This window comes from Pan troglodytes, chromosome 22, assembly GCF_028858775.2.
Source record: "Pan troglodytes isolate AG18354 chromosome 22, NHGRI_mPanTro3-v2.0_pri, whole genome shotgun sequence".
Classification (NCBI taxonomy): Eukaryota; Metazoa; Chordata; class Mammalia; order Primates; family Hominidae; genus Pan; species Pan troglodytes.
The window spans coordinates 37,109,331-37,130,814 of record NC_072420.2 but is presented as its reverse complement, the minus strand read 5'-3'; the positions used below and the strand labels follow the sequence as shown (position 1 = coordinate 37,130,814).

The window sequence follows — 21,484 nt, the reverse complement described above, 5'->3', positions numbered from 1 at the left end:
CTGAGAACAGGCAGGCCATCAGGGGTCCCCCACCCCAACTCCCACTATCAATGCACAAGAAACAGATTTGTAAAACCTAATATTGTTCTTCTTTTTCTTTCTTTTTTTTTTTTTTTGAGACAGAGTCTCGCTCTGTCGCCCAGGCTGGAGTACAGTGGCACCATCTCAGCTCACTACAAACTCCGCCTCCCGGGTTCAAGCGATTCTTGTGCCTCAGCCTCCCGAGTAGCTGGGATTACAAGTGTGTGCCACTGCACCTGGCTAATTTTTGTATTTTTAGTAGAGATGGGGTTCCACCCTGTTGGCCAGGCTGGTCTCAAACTCCCAACCTCAAGTGATCCACCCACCTTGGCCTCCCAAAGTGCTGGGATTACAGGTGTGAGCCACCACACCCAGCAAAACCTAATACTGTTCCTCCCCAGGTATGGCCAGGAAGCAGGCTGCTCAATAAGGACAGGGGACCCATGGTCATTCATCTGTCTGCACAGGATCAACAACTGCAAACCGCACCTCACGCCAGCCACATGACACTGAAAGCTGTCTCTTTTCAGAAGAGCTGATGGCACCTCCTGCATACTGTCCTTCAGTCCGCGGCCCCAGCAAAGGAGGATGTCAATCAGTGACGGGGCAGAGATAATCAAGAAAATGCTTTCGGCTGGGCGCGGTGGCTCACGCCTGTAATCCCAGCACTTTGGGAGGCTGAGGTGGGCAGATCACGAGGTCAGGCGTTGGAGACCAGCCTGACCAACATGGTGAAACACCATCTGTACTAAAAATACAAAAATTAGCCGGGCGTGGTGGCGGGTGCCTGTAATCCCAGCTACTGGAGAGGCTGAGGCAGGAGAATCCCTTGAACCTAGGAGGTGAGGTTGCAGTGAGTGGAGATTGCGCCACCGCACTCCAGCCTGGGTGACAGAGCGAGACTCTGTCTCGAAAAAAAAAAAAAAATGCTTTCAGTGGAAATGCATTTAACCAGAACAGACCGTATCCAGGGAAAGTTTTTTCCCTTAGATTTCTCAATCTTGGCTGCGCATCGGAATTACTCCAGGAGCTTTAAGAAATCCTAATATTCAGAACATACCCCAGACCGATTAGGCCAAATCCTCTGAAGCAGGAACCCAGGCACTGGTATGTCAGCTCTTAGGTGATTTCAGTATGCAGCTACAGTTGAGAACCACCCGTCAAAACAGATACCATTTGACCAGGCATGGTGTCTCACACCTGTAATCCCAACACTTTGGGAGGCTGGGGAGGGAGGATTACTTGAGCCCCAGGAGTTCGAGACCAGCCTGGGCAACATGGAAAAACCCCGTCTCCCCTAAAAATATAATAATTAGGCCAGGTGCAGTAGCTCACACCTGTAATCCCAACACTTTGGGAGGCCGAGGCAGGCAGATCACCTGAGGTCAGGAGTTAGAGACCAGCTTGGCCAACATGGCAAAACCCCATCTCTACTAAAAATACAAAAATTAGCCGGATGTGGTGGCACACACCTGTAATCCTAGCTACTCAAGAGGCAGAGGCAGGAGAATCGTTTGAACCCAGGAGGCGGAGGTTATAGTGAGCCGAGATTGTGCCACTGTACTCCAGCCTGGGCGACAGAGTGAGACTCCATCTCAAAAAAAAAAGAAAAAAAATATATATATATAACACATACTTGTGTGTGTGTGTATATATATATATGTATGTATCATATATATGTGTGTGTGTGGGTGCATGTGTGTGTGAAATTAGCATGGCATGGTGGCACATGCCTGTAGTCCCAGCTACTCGGGAAGCTGAGGTGGAAGGATCGCTCGAGCCCAGGAGGTCGAGGCTGCAGTGAGCTGAGATAGCGCCACTGCACTCCAGCCTGGGCAACAGAGCAAGACCCTGTCTCAAAAAACAAAAAAGATACTTTTTTTGCTTTGAAAAATCAATCTAAAAAACTAACCTATTTAGATACCAAATTGCATATGAAATAAAATCTCAATTCTCTTTTTAGAATAAATAGATCCACAAAAATGCTAAGGAAATATACTACAACATTAACGAGGGTTACTTCTGGTGGGAAGATGATGGGTGATACCCATCTTTTTCACTTCACTTAGTTACTAAAAGAATAAGCATCGTCACCTTTAAAATCAGAAAACAAACACAACTACCTTCCAAAGTTTAATCAATCAACTCCTTAGAAGTGAAATCTAACAATCACTTCAAATACTCTAAAATTCGACAGAGTAAAATCTCAAATTACTTTCTCATCTTCCTAATTCTTATTGAAAAGGAGTCCCTCCATGAAGTGTGTGCACTTTCACGAGGATGCCAGGGAGGACTCACTGATTTTCACACTGGATAACGTTGAACCGCTCCAGTTTCAGAAACTCATCAAAAAGAGGATTTACTATGTTAAAACGTTCATGTCCCAAGTTAAAAATGGATACTGAATACAACAGCATCCATATTTCTGGAGAAAAATCAGTACACATGTCACTTCTGTTATAGAAATCCATTTACAGTGTGTCCCGCTCCATGGAAGCCCTGGTCTCAGGCGCCTCCAGCTTTACCGTCTCCCTGCACACACCGGGGGCCTGGTAGGCTTCAAGCAGAAGCCGAGGTCCCATCAAGCGTCCAGAGTTTCCGTGCCTCCTTTGTTTTCATCGAGTCTGGGCCGCTTTAGCTCTGGGGGACTGCCCTGAGCGTCTCCAGGCGTCTCTGCAACATTAACAAACATAATGTTGGCAAGTAAATGAAGAATTCTGGAAGTCAAGGGCTGACATTTACAGAATACAGAGCCAAGACACGGAACTGAGCTGCCTGGCAAGATCCTATACTGATATAATGGAAGTTCTATAGAGTGGCTCTCAACCAGGGGCGATTTTGCCTCTCAAGGGACAGTGGGCAATGTCTAGTGGCATTTTAGAATGTCATGGGCAAGCTGGGCGCGGTGGCTCACGCCTGTAATCGCAGCACTTTGGGAGGCTGAGGCGGGTGGATCACTTGAGGCCAGGAGTTCAAGACCAGCCTGGCCAACATGGTGAAACCCCGACTCTACTAAAAATACAAAAATTACCCGGGTGTGATGGCGCATGCCTGTAGTCCCAGCTACTCGGGAGGCCGAGGCAAGAGAATTGCTTGAACTTGGGAGGTGGAGGCTGCAGTGAGCCGAAATCGTGCCACTGCATTCCAGCCTGGGCGACAGAGCAAGACTGCATCTCAAAAAAAAGAAAAAAAAAAAAAAAGAACGTCATGGGCAAGAAGTAGCACCCAGGGATGCTGCTAAACATCCTATAATACACAGGACAGTCCTCCACAACAAAGAATTACCTGGCCCAAAAGGTCAATAGTCATCAGATGGAGAAACCTGATCTAGGCGATCTCCTACTGAACCCACTCCCTGGCTCACCAGGATGCTCTCACTGGCCGGGTGCCTCCCTGCTGAGGCGTAAACAGGCAGCCAGTGGGTTTAAACAATGGTTCCAATAAGATGCATCCCTGCTGTCTCAGAACTGACTTAAAATTAGACAGCATTAATTTCCAAAAGAGCAAAAGAAAAGATACTCTACCTTTAATTATATTAAACCAGTAACAATATTACTTACCTGACTGAATTTCTTCTGTAGAAGGGGTGGAAATCACACTGGTTGGTACAGAACTTGGTGGAGTGTCTGTCTTTAAGGGTGTTAAGTTTATTCTCCTTGATTAAAAAAAAAAAAAAGTAGAGGGGTGATGGCTCATTAGTATCATAGGAATTGTTTATGTATGATACCAACCTTCAAAACTACCAAAGGAAATACTTAAATTTTCAGCTGAACTTATGGTTCAAGGCATTAAATAGTAAGATGTGCCCACTTGTTTAATAACTGAGGATTACATTCATATATTAAGTTAAACCATCACATTTATAACAGTCAACTTAAACCATAACCAGTCATCGAAAAGTTTCAAAACCTGTGTTCTGTTCATTACCCATGGTCTTGTGAACACTCTGCTGGCTGCTGTAAAACGCAGTCAGATATGGTTTCCATATATAGAAAGCGCCGAAACACAGGTAATACTTTTTTAAAATCCAGAGCATTGGGCCGGGCAAGATGGTTCGCGCCTGTAATCCCAGCACTTTGGGGGGCTGAGGCGGGCAGATCACTTGAGGTCAGGAGTTTTCGACCAGCTTGACCAACATGGCGAAACCCTGTCTCTACTAAAAATGCAAAAAGTCAGCCAGGCATGGTGGCGCATGCCTGTAATCCCAGCTACCTGAGAGGCTGAGGTAGGAGAATCACTTGAACCCAGAAGGCGGAGGTTGCAGTGAGCAGAGAGCATGCCATCGCACTCCAGCCTGGGCAACAGAGCAAGACCCTGTCTCAAATGAATAAGTAAATAAATAAAAACCCAGAGTCTTAATTTTCAACAACTATTCTTCTTTGCAAAAGATTACACCTTCAAGAAGCTTGGTAAATAATTCAGAAGAAATCAAGAGGGGAAAATAATTTAATACCAAAAATAGTTCAAGGAATACCTTCCGTCACCTAAAAACAAACAGAAAATTGTAAAATACATTGCTAATCTGCAGAAAGAAATGAGAGATTTTAAGAGGGCGTTAAAGCCAGCAACCCATACACATATTATGAACTTGCCAAAGACGACCTATTGGCGCAGGAGAGGCTGAGAGGCACAGGGCGCTTCTGTCCAGCTCACCATCCCCACCACTCCCCTCTGCATCCCCCTTCCCAGCTCTCCTTGTGACTCAGTTTATGGGAAAGTTGGGAGGCAGAGGGCTTGGTGGAGAAGGAACTATACAGGATCAGAGGGGTAACTGAACATCAGCTGCAGGGGAAGGATGGAAACAGGAGGCTGTGCTGCCTGACGGCAGAAGGATGTGCTAAGTGGCTCTGTATCCAGTAGAAGTGGGAGACACAGGCGTGCGTGCCAGTCACACTGATGTAAGCAGGGAAGAAATGACTCTGCACCTCCTGGGGATTATTTGTTATCAGATCAGGACCTCCGTTTCTCACCGACCAGGCTGCTGGAGACATCAAACGCGGTCTCAGGAAGACACTCCTGGAATTGCCTACATCCTGGGCAGAACAGCATAAATAAAAAATGGGACCTGCTTCCTGTCCTTGGGGGCTCACAACCAGCAGGGGAAACTGGAGCATCAAAGCACCTGCTATGGAATCTGATGTGTGGTGACAAGGGAAAGGCTGAAGGGCCACAAAGACTGCAAACAGAGAGGGTACATTCAAATGGGTCTTTCAGGAGACTCCTGGCATCACCAAGAGGAAGAGATGTCCAGGGCTTCCCCAGAGAAGGGAAGGACAGAGGCCTCAAAGGGCAGAGAGTGCTCTGGGAAGATGACATTCAGGACTAGGCTGGAGATGAAGGCCATGGACTCATGAGAGAGAGTGGCCACAGTCCTGGATGACAGGCTGCAGCCAAATCACAGTCTGTGTGTGTGCATAGCAGCCTGGGCTTTATCTGACAGGCAGGAACTGGAAGAACAAACAGAGGCCTATATGCAAGAAATGACACTCTCGGATTTGAAGTTAAGAATCTCTCTGGCAACCTACTGGCATGAAGCATTCGCCGCCTGAAATTTCACCTGCAGCAGGGTGGGAGCATTCTGTCTGCATTTTGTGTTTCATTTTGCAATGACATCTTGTTCCAACAAGTTCTTACCGTGGTGTTGTCTTGCTCCAGGCTTGCAGTGTGTTCAGAGTGACCCTCCGGGATGGGTGGGCTTTTGTGTTTTGACTACTGGGCTGCAGGGTCTTCTCCTCCGAAGGCCCCGGCAAGGGGCTTTTGACAGCAGGAGTGATGGAGGGAGGGTCCCTGATGGCTGTTGGGGCTGGGGCCTGTCTGGCCTGAGGGGGGGTCGTGCCGGGGCTGCTGGGGTCTTGGGTTCTGCTGGCAGGGGTTCCCTCTACCGGTCTGGGTCCTGGCGAAGACCCTCGATGTGTCTGACTCTTGGTTTTCTTTGCTGTATCAGGAGTTCTCATGTTCAAAACTGGCTTCTCTTTCAAAGGAATTCCAAGTTCATCTTTCTCAAATGTCACAAATGAGCAGTAACCGTCCGTGGAAGAAATGGCCAGGAAGGCACCATCGCTGGACCTTCGTCCCCAAAACAGGGAAAAGTTACAGACCTTACCAACACTCTCACATCTACTTAGAAGAGGGAAGTTCGAGCAAAATCACAAGCTTGTTTGAAGGCAAAAACCAGGGAAAAGATACAACTGGAAAAGAGTGTGTGATAGCGACTCACTCATGCAGTTTCATCGCGATTTGCTAAGTCGCTGCAACCTATCTGTGCTACTAGCAATTTTCACTTGAATAGGCAGGGTGCGGTGGCTCACGCCTGTAATCCCAGCACTTTGGGAGGCCAAGGCAGGTGTATCATTTGAGGTCAGGAGTTCGAGACCAGCCTGGCCAACATGGTGAAACCCTGTCTCTACTACAAATACAAAAAAATTAGCCAGGCATGGTGGTGGGCGCCTGTAATCCCAGCTATTCGGGAGGCTGAGGCAGAGAATTGCTTGAACCCAGGAGGCAGAGGTTGTAGTGAGCCACGATCGTTCCACTGCACTCCAGCCTGGATGACAGTGAGACTCCATTTCAAAAAAAAACCTCACACTGCGCCAAGCAGGCCACGGGGGCTGAATTGGGGACCAAAAGGTGGCAGAAGGGCAGTGCTGAGTGACATCCTCTACACAGGCCCAGCTTGGGGCACTTCCCTGTCCTGGGCAGCAGGGGCATGCAGGGAAGGGCTTCCTCCCATAGGGCCTCAGAAGTCCCCAAATGGCCAGGGAGTCTACAAGGCCTCCCCTCAGTTTATCAAAGTCCAGTTAACCCCACAAGGCAATCTGAATGCCATCAAAACCCACCAGTGTGAAAATAAGAAGCAAGTATTGTGGCAAACTAGAAACGGCTTTCCTTTTAATGTTGATTCCTTTAAAAAACAAAATTGGGGCCGGGCGTGGTGGCTCACGCCTGTAATCCCAGCACTCTGGGAGGCTGGGGCAGGAGGATCGTTGAGCCCAGGAGTTTGAGACCAGCCTGGCCAACAGGGCGAAACCCCATCTCTACTAAAACCACAAGAATTAGCCAGGCGTAGTGGTGCACACCTGTAATCCCAGCTACTTGGGAAGCTGAGGCATGAAAATCACTTGAACCTGGGAGGTGGAGGTTGCAGTGAAATGAGATCACATCACTGCACTCCAGCCTGGGTGACAGAGTGATACTTGGTCTCAAAAAAATAAATAAGAAACAAAATTGGTGAATATGTCCCCCAAAGCCATCTTTAGTAATGAAATGCTCCCTAACCCCGGGGTGTCTTCCAGGATACAGGCACGGTCTCCTTCACTCACTCTCCCTCATTAGCAGCCACTCACCATGAAATGTCACTGAGGGTGTGGTAATGTATATTAGACACGTAACCAAAAGGGAAGGACTGCTGGGTGTCATACAGAAGCACGGAGTCCTCCGAGGCCACAGCAAACACCAGGCGGTAGGGCAGACTCATCAGCTCCACACCTGGGGGCCGGGGACAGAGACAACGTAAAACCACAGAAACAAGGCTTCTGACCGGGTGCAATGGCTCACGCCTAGAATCCCAGCACTTTGGGAGGCCGAGCCGGGTGGATCACTTGAGCTCAGGAGTTTGAGACCTGCCTAAGCAACATGGCAAAACCCCGTCTCTATCAAAAATACAAAAATTAGCCAGGCGTGGGGATGTGTGCCTGTAGTACCAACTACTCAGGAGGCTGAGACAGGAGAATCACTTGAACCCAGGAGGCGGAGGTTGCAGTGAGCTCAGATTGCACCACCGTACTCCAGCCTTAGCGGCAGAGGAAGACTCTGTCGCAAAAAAAAAAAAAAAAAAAAAGAATATTTATAAGAATAAAAATACATCCAGCATCCACTAAAGTAAAAGTCAGTGTCTGGTATCTAATCAAAAAGTACCAGGCAAACAAAAACAGGAAGATATGACCCACAATGAGGAGAAAAAAATCAAAACCAACCTGTATACAAGGACATTAAAAGAGCTATTATAACTGCATTCTATATGCTTAAGAAGCAAGAGGAAACTGAGGCGGGCAGATCACCTGAGGTCAGGAGTTCGAAACCAGACTGGCCAACATGGCAAAACCCTGCCTCTACTAAAAATAAAAAAAAGTAGCTGGGTGTGGTGGCACACACCTGTAATCCTGGCTACTTGGGAGGCTGAGGTGGGAGATTCACTTGAACCTGGGAGACGAAGGCTGCAACGAGCCGAGATTATACCACTGCACCCCAGCCTGGGCAACAGAGCAAGAAAAAAAAAAAAAAAGAAAGCAGCAAGAGGAAAAATGGTGCATGGAGAGGCACAGAATATATAAGGAAAACCCAAAGTGAACCTCTAGAGATGAGAACCACAACGAAGAAAAACACACTGGACGGGACCAAGGGCAGAGCATGCAGAAGAAAGGGTTAGAAAACTCAAAACACAGCTATAGAGACTTCCAAAATCAAACACTGGAAGAAGAAAAAAACAAAAAAAGTAAGCAGTATCAAAGGCCAGGAACTAATTTCAAAGGACCTAATATAATACATGTGTAATGGGAGTATTTGAATAAGAGAAGGGAATAACAGAAATAACATTTGAAGGAAAAATGGCTGAAACTTCCCAAATGTAATAAATGTAATAAAAACTATAAACGGATAGATCTACGAAGTTCAATGAACCCCAAGCACAAGAAAACAAAGAAAATGACTGGGCGTGATGGCTCACGCCTATAATCCCAGTACTTTGGGAGGCCAAGGTGGGTGGATCACCTGAGGTCAGGAGTTCGAGACCAGCCTGGCCAACATGGCAAAATCCCATCTCTACTAAAAATACAAAAATTAGCTGGGTGTGGTGGCATGCGCCTGTAATCCCAGCTACTCTGGAGGATAGGAGGGAGAATCCCTTGAACCTGGGAGGCAGAGGTTGCTGTGAGCCAAGATTGCACCACTGCACTCCAGCCTGGGCGACAGAGCAAGACCCCATCTCAAAAAAAAGAAAAAGAAAAAGAAAATTGATAATGAGAGACATAGACAAACAAAAGGAGTACGTCCATTCCTTTTAAAGTGCCTTAAGCAAGAAAATACATCCTGAAGAAAGAAAAAAAAAACTGACATGTATTTTGATAACCCCAGTCTTTGCTCCAGCTTTTAAAAATAACTAAACCAGGCCGGGCACAGGGGCTCACACCTGTAATCCCAGCACTCTGGGAGGCCGAGGCAGGTGGTTCACTTGAGTCCAGGAGTTCAAGACCAGCCTTGGCAACATGGTGAAACGCTGTCGCTACCAAAAATACAAAAATTAACCAGGCTCATAACCTGGTCTCAAAATAAATAAATAAATAGATTTAAATGTAAAAATAAAATATTTTTTAAATAACTGAACTGAACCAAACCCAGATACCCACCTTTCCCCATAAGACAGAATCCAAATCTCCACCCCACTCTGGTGACCTGTTTGGGAGAGAAAACATAACACACCCCTGAGGCTCTGAGGATACCTGTTTCCACCACTGGCCTCAGTTCAAAGTAGACCGGACAGCAGCGAACAGCAAGAGTGGCTTTTCCAGGACATGGAAGATGAGCGATGGGCCTAATGGATTAATTGCAGTGTTAGGAAAAGGCACTGTGACTAAGCAAAAGCAAAAATAAAAAGTAAACATTTTGGCAGGGCACGGTGGCTCACACCTATAAACCCAGCACTTTGGGAGGAGGAGGCAGGCGGATCACCTGAGGTCAGGAGTTCAAGACCAGCCTGGCCAACATGACGAAACCCCATCTCTACTAAAAAAAAAAAAAAAAAAAAATACAAGCCGGGTGCAATGACTCATGCCTGTATTCCCAGCACTTTGGGAGGCCGAGGCAAGCGGACCACTTGAGGTCAGCAGTTTGAAACCAACCTGGCCAACATGGTGCAACCCCATCTCTACTAAAAATACAAAAATTAACTAGGAGTGGTGGCGGGCACCTGTAATCCCAGCTACTCGAGAGGCTGCGGCAGGAGAATCACTTGAACCCGGGAGGCAGAGGTTGCAGTGAGCAGAGATCACACCACTGCACTCCAGCCTGGGCAACAAGAGCAAAACTCCGTCTAAAAAAAACGTAAACATTTCAAACATTTCCTTGACTGCATACCTTTTAAGATTCTTCCTGGAGAAAACATAAGTGGTATTCATTACATTTTCACCAGATTCCACACATCCAGCTGGGGAACAGGGAAGGGAGGGAGAGGAAAGAAAAGTCACTGTTTCAGCAAACTGTTCACCAACAGAAACTCAAGAGCCTTCAGTTCCGGTTTGCAAAATACTTCCCCCTGCAGTTATATTCTCTGGACAATGTTGTGACAGAGCACAAAAACAAATATTCCGGCACTGTCTGTTCTCAGCCCTTACTACAGTTCTACCTACCTGTCATCTCCACCTACCTGTGGGCAATCCCCGGGGACCTGGTTCTGATCTTGGGCCGGGAGAACATAGTGAGCCTTTGCCATAGGGCACCTTTGAGCCTCCAGGCAATTCCTCGATTGAAGCACCGTGACTAGATTCAGCTGCCCAGGCTCCTTTCTCCCTAGGACCCTCATCTCTATTTCCTGGATTCCAGCCTTGGATGCCATCCAAAGGCTGAGACTCGCCTTTCCCCAACTTCCCTATCCAGCCATGAGGCTGCCAGGAGACCTTGCCCTCTGCTGAAACCTCCGGCCTCCTTCAGAACCTGACTTCACTCTGGGGAACAGTCCCCATCTGAGAGCTCTTCTCCACTCACCCCCTGCTGTACTTAAAACAGTTCAGCCCTGTCAGAGTGACCATCATACACTGCTGCTCTTGGAAACATCTCCCTGTTTTATGCTATTTCTTGATACATATACACACACGTAACTTTACATATGACTGTTTCATATCCACCAGGGAGGGCAGTAGACAGTATCAATAGTCTTTTATTATTATTATTATTAATACATTCTACATAGCTACCCTCTTTTTTTTTTTCTTTTGAGATGGAGTCTTGCTCTGTCACCCAGGCTGGAGTGCGATGGCATGATCTTGGCTCACTGCAACCTCCACCTCCCAGGTTCAAGCAATTCCCCTGCCTCAGCCTCCTGAGTAGCTGGGATTACAGGCGCCTGCCACGATGCCCGGCTAATTTTTGTATTTTTTAGTAGAGAGGGGGTTTCACCATGTTGGCCAGGGTGGTCTCGAACTCCTGACCTCAAGTGATCTGCCCTCCTCCGCCTCCCAAAGTGCTGGGATTACAGGTGTGAGTCACTGCACCCAGGCCCCTCTTTTCATCCCACTCCATTCTTCCATCCCCAAGAAATCCATTTTAACATTCAACAAACCACTATGTCATCTGTATATTTCCTCCATGCTCACATAATCATTAGAATCAGTTATAACTCAATCACATGTATACCTCTATGATATTTTTTATTGAGTCCATTTGTTTTACAAAACAGGGTATTACTGACACTTCTCCTTATTTTGCTTGTTTCAATCAGCTACTCATGAAAGTTAACTTGCATAGCACTGATGCATTATTTTTTTGTAGCTGCATAATATTTACTGCAAGATTCATTCACCCAGCCTCTGTTAATGAGTATTTTTTTGGCTTTTGGTTTTTTACCACTATAAACAATGCTTGCAATAAGCCTCCTTGAACATATACTTTTTTTTTTTTTTTTTTTTTTTTTTTGAGACAGAGTCTCACTCTGTTGCCCAGGCTAGAGTGCAGTGGTGCGATCTTGGCTCACTGCAACCTCTGCCTCCTGGGTTGGAGCGATTCTCCTGCCTCAGGCTCTTGAGTAGCTGGGATTACAGGTGTGCATCACCATGCCCGGCTCATTTTTGTATTTTTAGTAGAGACAGGGTTTTGCCATGTTGGCCAGGCTGGTCTTGAACTCCAGACCTCAGGTGATCCACCCACCTTGGCCTCCCAGAGTGCTGGGATTACAGGCTTGAGCCACCATGCCCAGCTAGTTTCCAGTCTTAATTGGGTCTTCTCCATTCCTAGAATGTCCTCCTATATTTCCTTACAAGAGTTTTCTATTTTTACCTTTTGTGTTTAAGTACTGAATTCACCTGGAATTTATTTTTTACATCTAGGCAAGGGGTCCAATTTTACCTTCTTCCACATAGCTGGCTACCCCAGCACTACTCATTCAATAACAGAGTCCTCCCTTTGCAAGATCCATCTCTTGTACAACATGGTGATTATGGTTCATAACAATGTATTATATTCCTGAAAAATGCTAAGAGATATAAAGTGTTCAAACCACAGAAACCCTAATTATGTGAGACCATGCTATGCTAATTAGCTAGATTTAGTCATTCCACAACATATATATACTTCAAAACATCATGTCGTACACAACTACATACAATTTCATCTGTCAATTAAAAAAAAAAGGAGGCCAGGTGCAGTGGCTCATGCCTGTAATCCCAGCACTTTGGGAGGCTGAAGCGGGTGGATCACCTGAGATCAGAAGTTTGAGACCACCCTGGCCAACATGGTAAAACCTCATCTCTACTAAAAATACAAAAAGTAGCTGGGCATGGTGGCGGGCACCCGTAATCCCAGCTACTTGGGAGGCTGAGGCAGAAGAATCGCTTGAACTCAGGAGATGGAGGTTGCAGTGAGTCAAGATCATGCCAATGCTCTCAAGCCTGGGCGACAAGGGTGAAACCCTCTCAAAAAAAAGAGGAATAGGTCTTTGTCCAATCTCAACACTTCCCAACCTTCTTAATGACATACTCTTGTCCTATCTGCCTTCAGTGTCTAATTCTCTTGAGAATTATTTAAGTAACATACAATTAATTACAAATAAATAATAGATTTTTTTCCACTGGAACAGCACCTGAGGTCATATATTAAATCGCCTTATATCCTGAGATCTTTTTCTGGATTCTGTGTTCTGGTCCACTAATCTATTTGTTTGCTCCTATAGCAACACCATATTGATTGGATAAAAGTAGTGTTATAGGATCTTCTGATATGTGGTGAGGCAAATGCCCTCCCAAGTATCACTGTTTTTTTTTTAATACTTCTTTGGCTATTCTTCAGCATTTATTCTACTAAACAAAGCTGAGATTTCATCCAATTAAAAAAAAAACTTTAATGTAATTCTAATTGGAAATGAAATTAGTATGTTAATTGTTAGAACACAACATATCTTTCCATTTGTTCAGAACTTGCTTTACAACCTTCAGTAAGACCTTCTAGACTTCTCCATAAAGGTCCTGCCCCTTTCTTATTAAATTTACTTCTGCCTGGGTGTGGTGGCTTACACCTGTAATCCCAGCTCTTTGGGAGGCCGAGGCGGAAGGGGTGCTTGAGCCCAAGAGTTTAAGACCAGCCTGGGCAACACAGCAAGACCATGTCTCTACAAAAAAATAAGAAAATTAGCCAGGCATGGTGCTACACGCCTGTGGTCCCAGCTAGTAGGGAGGCTGAGGTGGGAGGATTCCCTGAACTCAGGAGATCAAGGCTGATGCAGTGGGCCATGATCACACCACTATACTCCAGCCTGGGTGACAGAGTGAGACCCTGTCTCAAAAAATAAATAAATAAATAAATAAATTTACTCTATGTATTTTGCAGGTTTTACACTACTCTGAATGAAATATTTCTCCTCCTTTCATTTCTAAGTACTCACTGCCAATATAGACGAAAGATATGAATTTTTATATATTTTACAATATCCAGCCATCTTATCAAATTATTTTTAAAATTCTAATACTATTTTTAAAATCTCTTGGATTTTCTAGAAATACAATCCTATTGCAGTTTTTTTATCTGTTCTTTTCCAATCTTTGTAATTTCATTTTCCTGTTTTTCCCACACTTACTAACACCACAAAGAACAATAACGTTGATAACAGACATCCATTTGCTACTTGATTTTAATTGAAAATATTTTTAGAGTGGCCACATAGTAAAGGATTTGCTACTGGGGCTGGGCGCAGTGGCTCACACCTGTAACCTGTAATCCCAACACTTTGGGAGGCCAAGGTGGGCAGATCACCTGAGGTCAGGAGTTTGGGACCAGCCTGGCCAACATGGTGAAACCCCGTCTCTACTAAAAATACAAAAATTATCTGGTTGTGGTGGCAGGCGCCTGTAATCTCAGCTACTCAGGAGGCTGAGGCAGGAGAATCGCTTGAACCCAGGAGGTGGAGGCTACAGTGAGCCAAGATGGTGCCACTGCACTCCAGCCTGGGTGACAGAGCGAGACTCTGTTTTTAAAAAAAAAAAAAAAAAAAAAAGGCCAGCGCAATGGCTCACACCTATAATCCCAGCACTTTGGGAGGCCAAGGTGGGCAGATCACCTGAGGTCCGGAGTTCGAGACCAGACTGACCAACACGGAGAAACCCCGTCTCTACTAAAAATACAAAATTAGCTGGGCATGGTGGCGCATGCCTGTAATCCCAGCTACTCTGGAGGCTGAGGCAGGAGAATGGCTTGAACCCGGGAGGCGGAGGTTGCTGTGAGCCGAGATTGTGCCATTGCACTCCAGCCTGGGCAACAAGAGCGAAACTCCATCTCAAAATAAATAAATAAATAAATAAATAAAATAAATAATTTAAAAAAAAAAAAGGGCCAGGCGTGGTGGCTCACGCCTGTAATCCCAGCACTTTGGGAGGCCAAGGCAGGCGGATCACAAGGTCAGGAGTTCGAGACCAGCCTGACCAACATGGTGAAACCCCATCTCTACTAAAAATACAAAAATTAGCTGGGAGTGGTGGCGCACACCTGTAATCCCAGCTACTCAGGAGGCTGAGGCAGGAGAATCGCTTGAAACTGGGAGGCGAGGCTGCAGTGGTGAGCCAAGATCGTGCCACTGCACTCCAGCTGGGCAACAGGGCAAAACTCAGTCTCAAAAAAAAAAAAAAGGATTTATTACTGGGTTTAGTGAATAACTTTCAATAACTAACTTTAGTAAATATAACCTAAACAACTACTTATTCTTAGGCCTGAGACTTCTTGGGCCAAAGTGTCATTCGCACATGTTCCGCAGTGTTCTTTAAAGCCCCACCCACACAGCTGCATGTGTGATTCACGCCCTTCTCAGGCCCTCCCTGGCTCAGCTGGGATGGGACTCAGTGACAAACCAGGCCAGTGCCCTCCTGTTTGGCCCAACCCTGGGCTATGTTGTCATCTCTATGCACAGGATGGTCCTGGAGCCACGGCAATGAGCAGACATTCTCCTCTGAGAAACTGTGGCCACAATAATGCCTAGCCTTATCTTGCCGGGCTGAGCCCCTTGCCTTCCTAGGGACATAGGGACAATAAACCTATCTAGTCCTTGCTACTTGGCTGACCTTTTGATTTTGACCACTGCTGCTTCCACAAGTTTGTCCATGAGTCTAATCCTGTCACAAATGCGCTTTATTGAGGAGAATAAAAACAATAAAGGAGCTTTATCTTTGGCTTTAGCGCTATGGCTTCCATACACATGTTAATGAATGAAAAAGCATTCATTGAAAGGGTTTAAATAGTAAAGTTTTTTTTTTTTTTTTAGATAAGATATCACTCTGTCGCCCAGGCTGGAGTACAGTGGTGTGATCTCGGCTCACTGCACCCTCTGCCTCCTGGGTTCAAGCGATTCTCCTGCCTCAGTCTCCCAAGTGGCTGGGATTACAGGGTATGTGCCACCACATCATTAATTTTTGTATTTTTAACAGAGAGGGCATTTCACCATGTTGGCCAGGCTGGTCATGAACTCTTGACCTCAAGTGATCTGCCCGCCTCAGCCTCCCAAAGTGCTGGGATTACAGGTGTGATCCACTGTGCCCAGCCAAAAGTTAAATTTATCTAAGAGAAAATGCCTATAATTTTAATCTCATAACTCCCAAACTTTTCTGCACATTAGAATCACTTGGAAATCTTCTTAAAATTCCAAAAGCCAGGCCACCCAGACCAATTACATACACTACAATCTGTAGGGATGGGACATAGGCACCAACGTGTTTTTTGAAGCTCTCCTGGAGGTTCCAATGGGCAGGTAAGTCGGGGACCCCCACTCTAATCAGCATTCACTGAGCTGATAAGCTGCAGCGTAAAACGGGAGCAGACATCCCCACTCGGCCATCATTCCTTTAAGTCCAAAGCTACGAAACACACCTGGCGTGAGGAGCAAAGATCCGTCGGGAGTGAAACTCAGTCTACGGAAGAAAGACTTCATGCTGTCGTCGTGAAACATCCGGTAGCTTCTTGCCTGTCGCACACAAAATTTATTTTTATTATTTTTTTTGTTTGTTTGTTTTCTACACACAAAGCTTAAACATTTTTCCAAATCTTTACACTCACAAATAAACGCTTCCCAACTGCTGTATGTGCCTATGGTTTTCTTTACATAGTGTCATTTATTGTTGACATAATCATAAATGAAACTGAAACACATTACAAATCAAATAATTGTATACCACCACAAGGGTAAACATTCATGAAAACTGACCACACATTTTTGTTAGGTAAAGCTATATGTATATATGTGTGTTTTATGTGGTTCTAAAATTACTTTTAAAAACTCTTAAGAACACAAACCACAGGGTCAATAGTGGCATGTCTGGGGCCTGAGACTGGCAGACAGTGGGAAGATGACCAGGAGACCTCTGCTTTCTATCTGTGTGGATTCATTAGAATTTCCAACTGAATGCACTCTTTAGATACAGAGTCTCGCTCTGTCACCCAGGCTAGAGTGCAGTGGCGCAATCATAGGTCGCTGTAACCTAGAACTTCTGGGCTCAAAGCAATCCTCCCGTCTCAGCCTCCTGAGTAGCTGGGACTATAGGCACATGCCACCACATCCAGCTATTAATAAATGCACCCTTTAAAAAAAGAAAATAGTGGATTATTAAACTGGTAATCATTAATCTTTTAAAACATTTCTTTAACACTTGTCTGGGACAGTTTTTACTACTATTTATAAACATCAAGCATTTGCCAGACATGGTGGCTCACACCTGTAATCCCAGCACTTTGGGAGGCCAAGGTGGGCGGATCACTTGAGTCCAGGAGTACGAGACCAGCCTGGCCAACATAGCAAAACCCCATCTCTACTAAAAATACAAAAATTATCTGAGTGTGGTGGCACACGCCTGTAATCCCAGCCTCTCGGGAGGCTGAGGCAGGAGAACCGCTTGAACCCAGGAAGCAAAGGTTGCAGTGAGCCAAGATCGTGCCACTGCACTCCAGCCTGCGTGACAGAGCCAGACACTGTCTCAACAAACAAGCATTTAATTCTTCAGAACACAAGGAAGCAGGCATTACTATTCATATATATATATATGTAATAGATATATTTTTATATATATAATATAAAATATATAATATAAAAATATATATTATATATAACATATTAAAGTATATATTATATATAATATATACAAAAATATATATATACACATTTTTTTTTTGAGACAGAGTTTCGCTCTTGTTGCCCAGGCTGGAGTGCAATGGCGCAATCTCGGCTCACCGCAAACTCCACCTCCCAGGTTCCAGTGATCCTCCTGCCTCAGCCACCGGAGTAGCTGGGACTACAGGCGTGCGCCACTATGCCCAGCAAATTTCTGTATTTTTAGTAGAGACACGGTTTCACCATGTTAGCCAGGCTAGTCTCGAACTCCTGACCTCAGGTGATCTGCCCACCTCTGCCTCCCAAAGTGCTGGGATTACAGGCGTGAGCCACCACGCCCGGGAAGCATTACTATTCTTACTTCACAGGTGTGACCTCTCAGTGCCTGTCAGCGCCCAGCCCACACTGCCTTACCCTGGTTCCTTGGATGCATTTGCACCATGTCCCCGTGTGAAGCCAGTAACCAGCTTGCTCCCCGCACCTCGCTGCCTGCCTCAGTAGCCTTGATTCCTTTACAAATAGGGTCCTATTTTCATTTGCCAATTATTTGAAAGTCAAAATCCTTCCTATTCCTAAATACCAGTGTTTTGGCTGGGTCTCTGCTGTCTGCTAGCAAAACTCTCTACCTACCTGCCAAGATAGTAAACTGCCTGCTGCCAGACAGATCCAACGCTCGACCTGCCTGTCTTCTGTTGCCTCGTGTAGGGATCTTCCCAGATCAGTAGTGACCAGCCCTTGCTATACCTGAGAATCATGGAGGCCCTGCTTACCTCCAGCCAAGTGAATCACGCCACTCAGGTTGGGGCCAAGGCATCCATATTTTTATTTTTATTTTATTTTTATTTATTTATTTATTTTGAGACTGAGTTTCGCTCTTGTCACCCAGGCTGGAGTGCAATGGTGCGATTTCAGCTCACTGCAACCTCCACCTCCCAGGTTCAAGCAATTCTCCTGCCTCAGCCTCCTGAATAGCTGGGATTACAGGCATGTACCCGGCTAATTTTATATTTTTTGTAGAGACAGGGTTTCACCATGTTGGCCAGGCCGGTCCCAAACTCCTGACCTCAGGTGATCCACCTGCCTCAGCCTCCCAAAGTGCTGGGATTACAGGCATGAGCCATCATGCCCAGCCTTATTTCATTTTATTTTTGAAATCGAGTCTCGCTCTGTCGCCCAGGCTAGAGTGCAGTGGCATGATCTCCGCTCACGGCTGAGACCTCCGCCTCCCAGGTTCAGGTGATTCTCATGCCTCAGCCTCCCGAGTAGCTGGGATTACAGGCATGCACCACCACAGCTGGCTAATTTTTGCAATTCATTGAGATGGGGTTTGGCCATGTTGGCCAGGCTGGTCTCAAACTCCTGACCTCAAGTGATCCGCCCACCTCAGTCTCCCAAAGTGCTGGGATTCCAGTCATGAGCCACCGCGCCCGGCCAGCACCCATATTTGTAATTCTTCCCAGGTGATTCCACGGTGCAACCAGGGTTGAAAACCACTGTCCTGTCCTCCATCAGTGGCTCTACCCTGGTCTCCAGATGTCCCCATTTCCATACAGACTAGCCCACCACAGTAACTGAGCCTTGACTGTCCAAAAGGAAGCCTTATTGTAGTTCTGGAATCGGCTCCTTGTGGCCAGTGATTTAGCTGCAAGGGTATGGGAGGAGCTCATGACTTCCTAAGTCTCAGTTAAAGCGCTGCTGAAAAAGAATGGCAAAATATTTTATACCTCTCCTTCAGCCCCTATTCCAGACAGCATCTTCGAAACATTGAAAGCCACACGCTTCTTCTGTATACTGTATACTCGCAGCACCCTGAAGAAAGAACACGTCTGATTTACCACTTCTAGTAAATGAATTATGCTTCACACAGAAACAACTTATTACCAACAGCCTATTACCACTGCAACAATTTTCAGCCTGCAAAAGCTTTTACCAATGATATTCACAACTGGGTAATTAAGAAGGAAGCAAGTATTAACAACCTAAAGGATATTACAGGCCGGGCGTGGTAGCTCACGCCTGTAATCCCGACACTTTGGGAGGCGGAGGCGGGTGAATCACTTGAGGTCAGGAGTTCGAGACCAGCCTGGCCAACATGGTGAAACCCCGTCTCTACCAAAAATACAAAAAATTAGTTGGGCGTGGTGGTGGGTGCCGGTAATCCCTGCTACTCGGGAGGCTGAGGCAGAAGAATCACCTGAACCCGGGAGGCAGAGGTTGCAGTGCTGAGATTGTGGCACTGCACTCCAGCCTGGGCAACAGAGCGAGATTCTGTCTCAAAAAAAAAAAAAAAAAAAAAAAATTGGTAAGTCACATTACTCCCACTAGCTAATCAGATTGTTTTACTGATGACTGTCTGAATAAAACACACTTGTCAGAAAATAAATGGCATTTAGAATACAAGAGATTCTATGAAAAATAAACACTAACTCCTCCCTACCACTTTTATTCCAAGGCCATCTTATATTCAATTTGTTTTATTTAAAAGTAGTTAGATAAATATTCAAAAGGACTATTAAGTAATATAGGAGGCACTCCTCATTTTTTTTTAACTCTTTGTTCCAACAATACAATTAAATGCAATTATGCCAGTAAACACGACAACAAGACTTCTTTTCAGAAAGGACAAAAATAGTTTATTTTTATATCCATTTAAATGGAGTCATTAAAATAACTGGGCTGGGCGAGGTGGCTCACGCCTGTAATCCCAGCACTTTGGGAGGCCGACGCAGGCAGGTCACCTGAGGTCAGGAGTTTGAGACCAGCATCGTCAATATGGTGAAACTCTGTCTCTACTAAAAATACAAAAATTAGCCAGGCATGGTGGTACACACTCGTAATCCCAGCTACTCAGGAGGATGAGGCAGGAGAATCGCTTGAACCTAGGAGGTGGAGGTTACAGTAAGCCGAGATCGCACCACTGCATTCCAGCCAGAGTGACAGAGTGAGACTCTGTCTCAAAAAACAATTTAAAAAAAATAAAAATAAAAATAAAAATCACCGTAGCACACCTGTAATCTTAGCACTTTGGGTGGCCAAGGCAGACAGATGGCTTGAGCTCAACAGTTCGTGACCAGCCTGGGCAACATGGCAAAATCCCATCTTTACAAAAAAATATAAAAATTAGCCGGGTGTGGTGGTGCACACCCGTAGTCCCAATTACTTGGGGGGCTGAAGCATGAGGATTGCTCGAGCCCAGGAGGTCAAAGCTGCAGTGAGCTGTGATTGCGCCACTGCACTCCAGCCTGGGTGACAGAGTGAGCCCCTCTCTCAAAAAAAAAAAATAGTAATAATAATAAAGATTTACTAAGTTCAGGGCCGGGCATGGTGGCTCATGCCTGTAATCCCAGCACATTGGCCAAGGCAGGCAGATCATTTGAGGTTAGGAGTTTGAGAACAGCTTGACCAACGTGGTGAAACCCTGTCTCTACTAAAAATACAAAAATTAACCGGGCATGGTGGCATGTGCCTGTAATCCCAGCTAATAGGGAAGCTGAGACAGGAGAATCGCTTGAAACCAGGAGGCAGAGGTTGCAGTGAGCTGAGATTGTGAGATTGCGCCACAACACCTGCCTGGGTGACAGAGTGAGACTGTGTCTAAAAAAAAAAAGATTTACTAAGTACGAACTTCGTGTAAGGCACTTGTCCTAATTAATTTCCAATTTCTGATTATGTTGTAAGAATGAGTATGAAAACAAGAACAAAAGAATCAAAGTTAGACTATGATAAATCTTGGCTAAGTTACGATAAATACCTCTCTTCAGAAAATTCCAAGTAAATACAAAGAAATTCCAAGTAAATGCCAAAGCTGAATTTACCTGTCACAGCTCAGAGTAGCAACATATTGACCCAAAGGGTCCCAGGTTACTCCTTGGACATAACTTTTATGTTCATTAAAAATTGATATCTTTTGTCCTACAAAAAAAACACACACACACGCACCAAAACAGCATTACCAAAACCTGTTTGAGCCCAAATAGTATAAACTATGACTTAAATGTTATTCCTTTTACCATGCATCACTCAGCAGGCAGTAAGTGAGAGACTCTGTACTAAACCCTGTGTCAGGCTCTGGGGTCACAAAGATGACTTCATGCAGTCCCCACCACCCTCAGGGAGCCC

The 21,484-nt window shown here is 45.5% G+C and overlaps 1 protein-coding gene across 3 annotated transcripts in view; it reads right to left on the bottom strand.

The window, feature by feature from the left end:
- Positions 1 to 2,141: 2,141 nt before the first annotated feature.
- Positions 2,142 to 21,484, bottom strand: part of CHAF1B (chromatin assembly factor 1 subunit B) — a 34,461-nt gene continuing 15,118 nt past the window's right edge. For 2 of the 3 annotated variants that reach the window (XM_063803739.1, XM_525468.7), the window contains 9 exons: positions 21,181 to 21,277; positions 19,090 to 19,174; positions 16,132 to 16,225; positions 10,150 to 10,219; positions 9,516 to 9,607; positions 7,365 to 7,506; positions 5,656 to 6,087; positions 3,582 to 3,676; positions 2,142 to 2,694 (listed from right to left, as the gene is read on the bottom strand). In XM_063803739.1, the coding sequence (XP_063659809.1) occupies positions 2,603 to 2,694; positions 3,582 to 3,676; positions 5,656 to 6,087; positions 7,365 to 7,506; positions 9,516 to 9,607; positions 10,150 to 10,219; positions 16,132 to 16,225; positions 19,090 to 19,174; positions 21,181 to 21,277 (1,199 nt within the window). In that variant the 3' untranslated portion in view covers positions 2,142 to 2,602. Of the gene's footprint in view, positions 2,695 to 3,581; positions 3,677 to 5,655; positions 6,088 to 7,364; positions 7,507 to 9,422; positions 9,608 to 10,149; positions 10,220 to 16,131; positions 16,226 to 19,089; positions 19,175 to 21,180; positions 21,278 to 21,484 lie in introns of all 3 variants that reach the window. The other variant, XM_054675130.2, reaches the window with a different exon arrangement.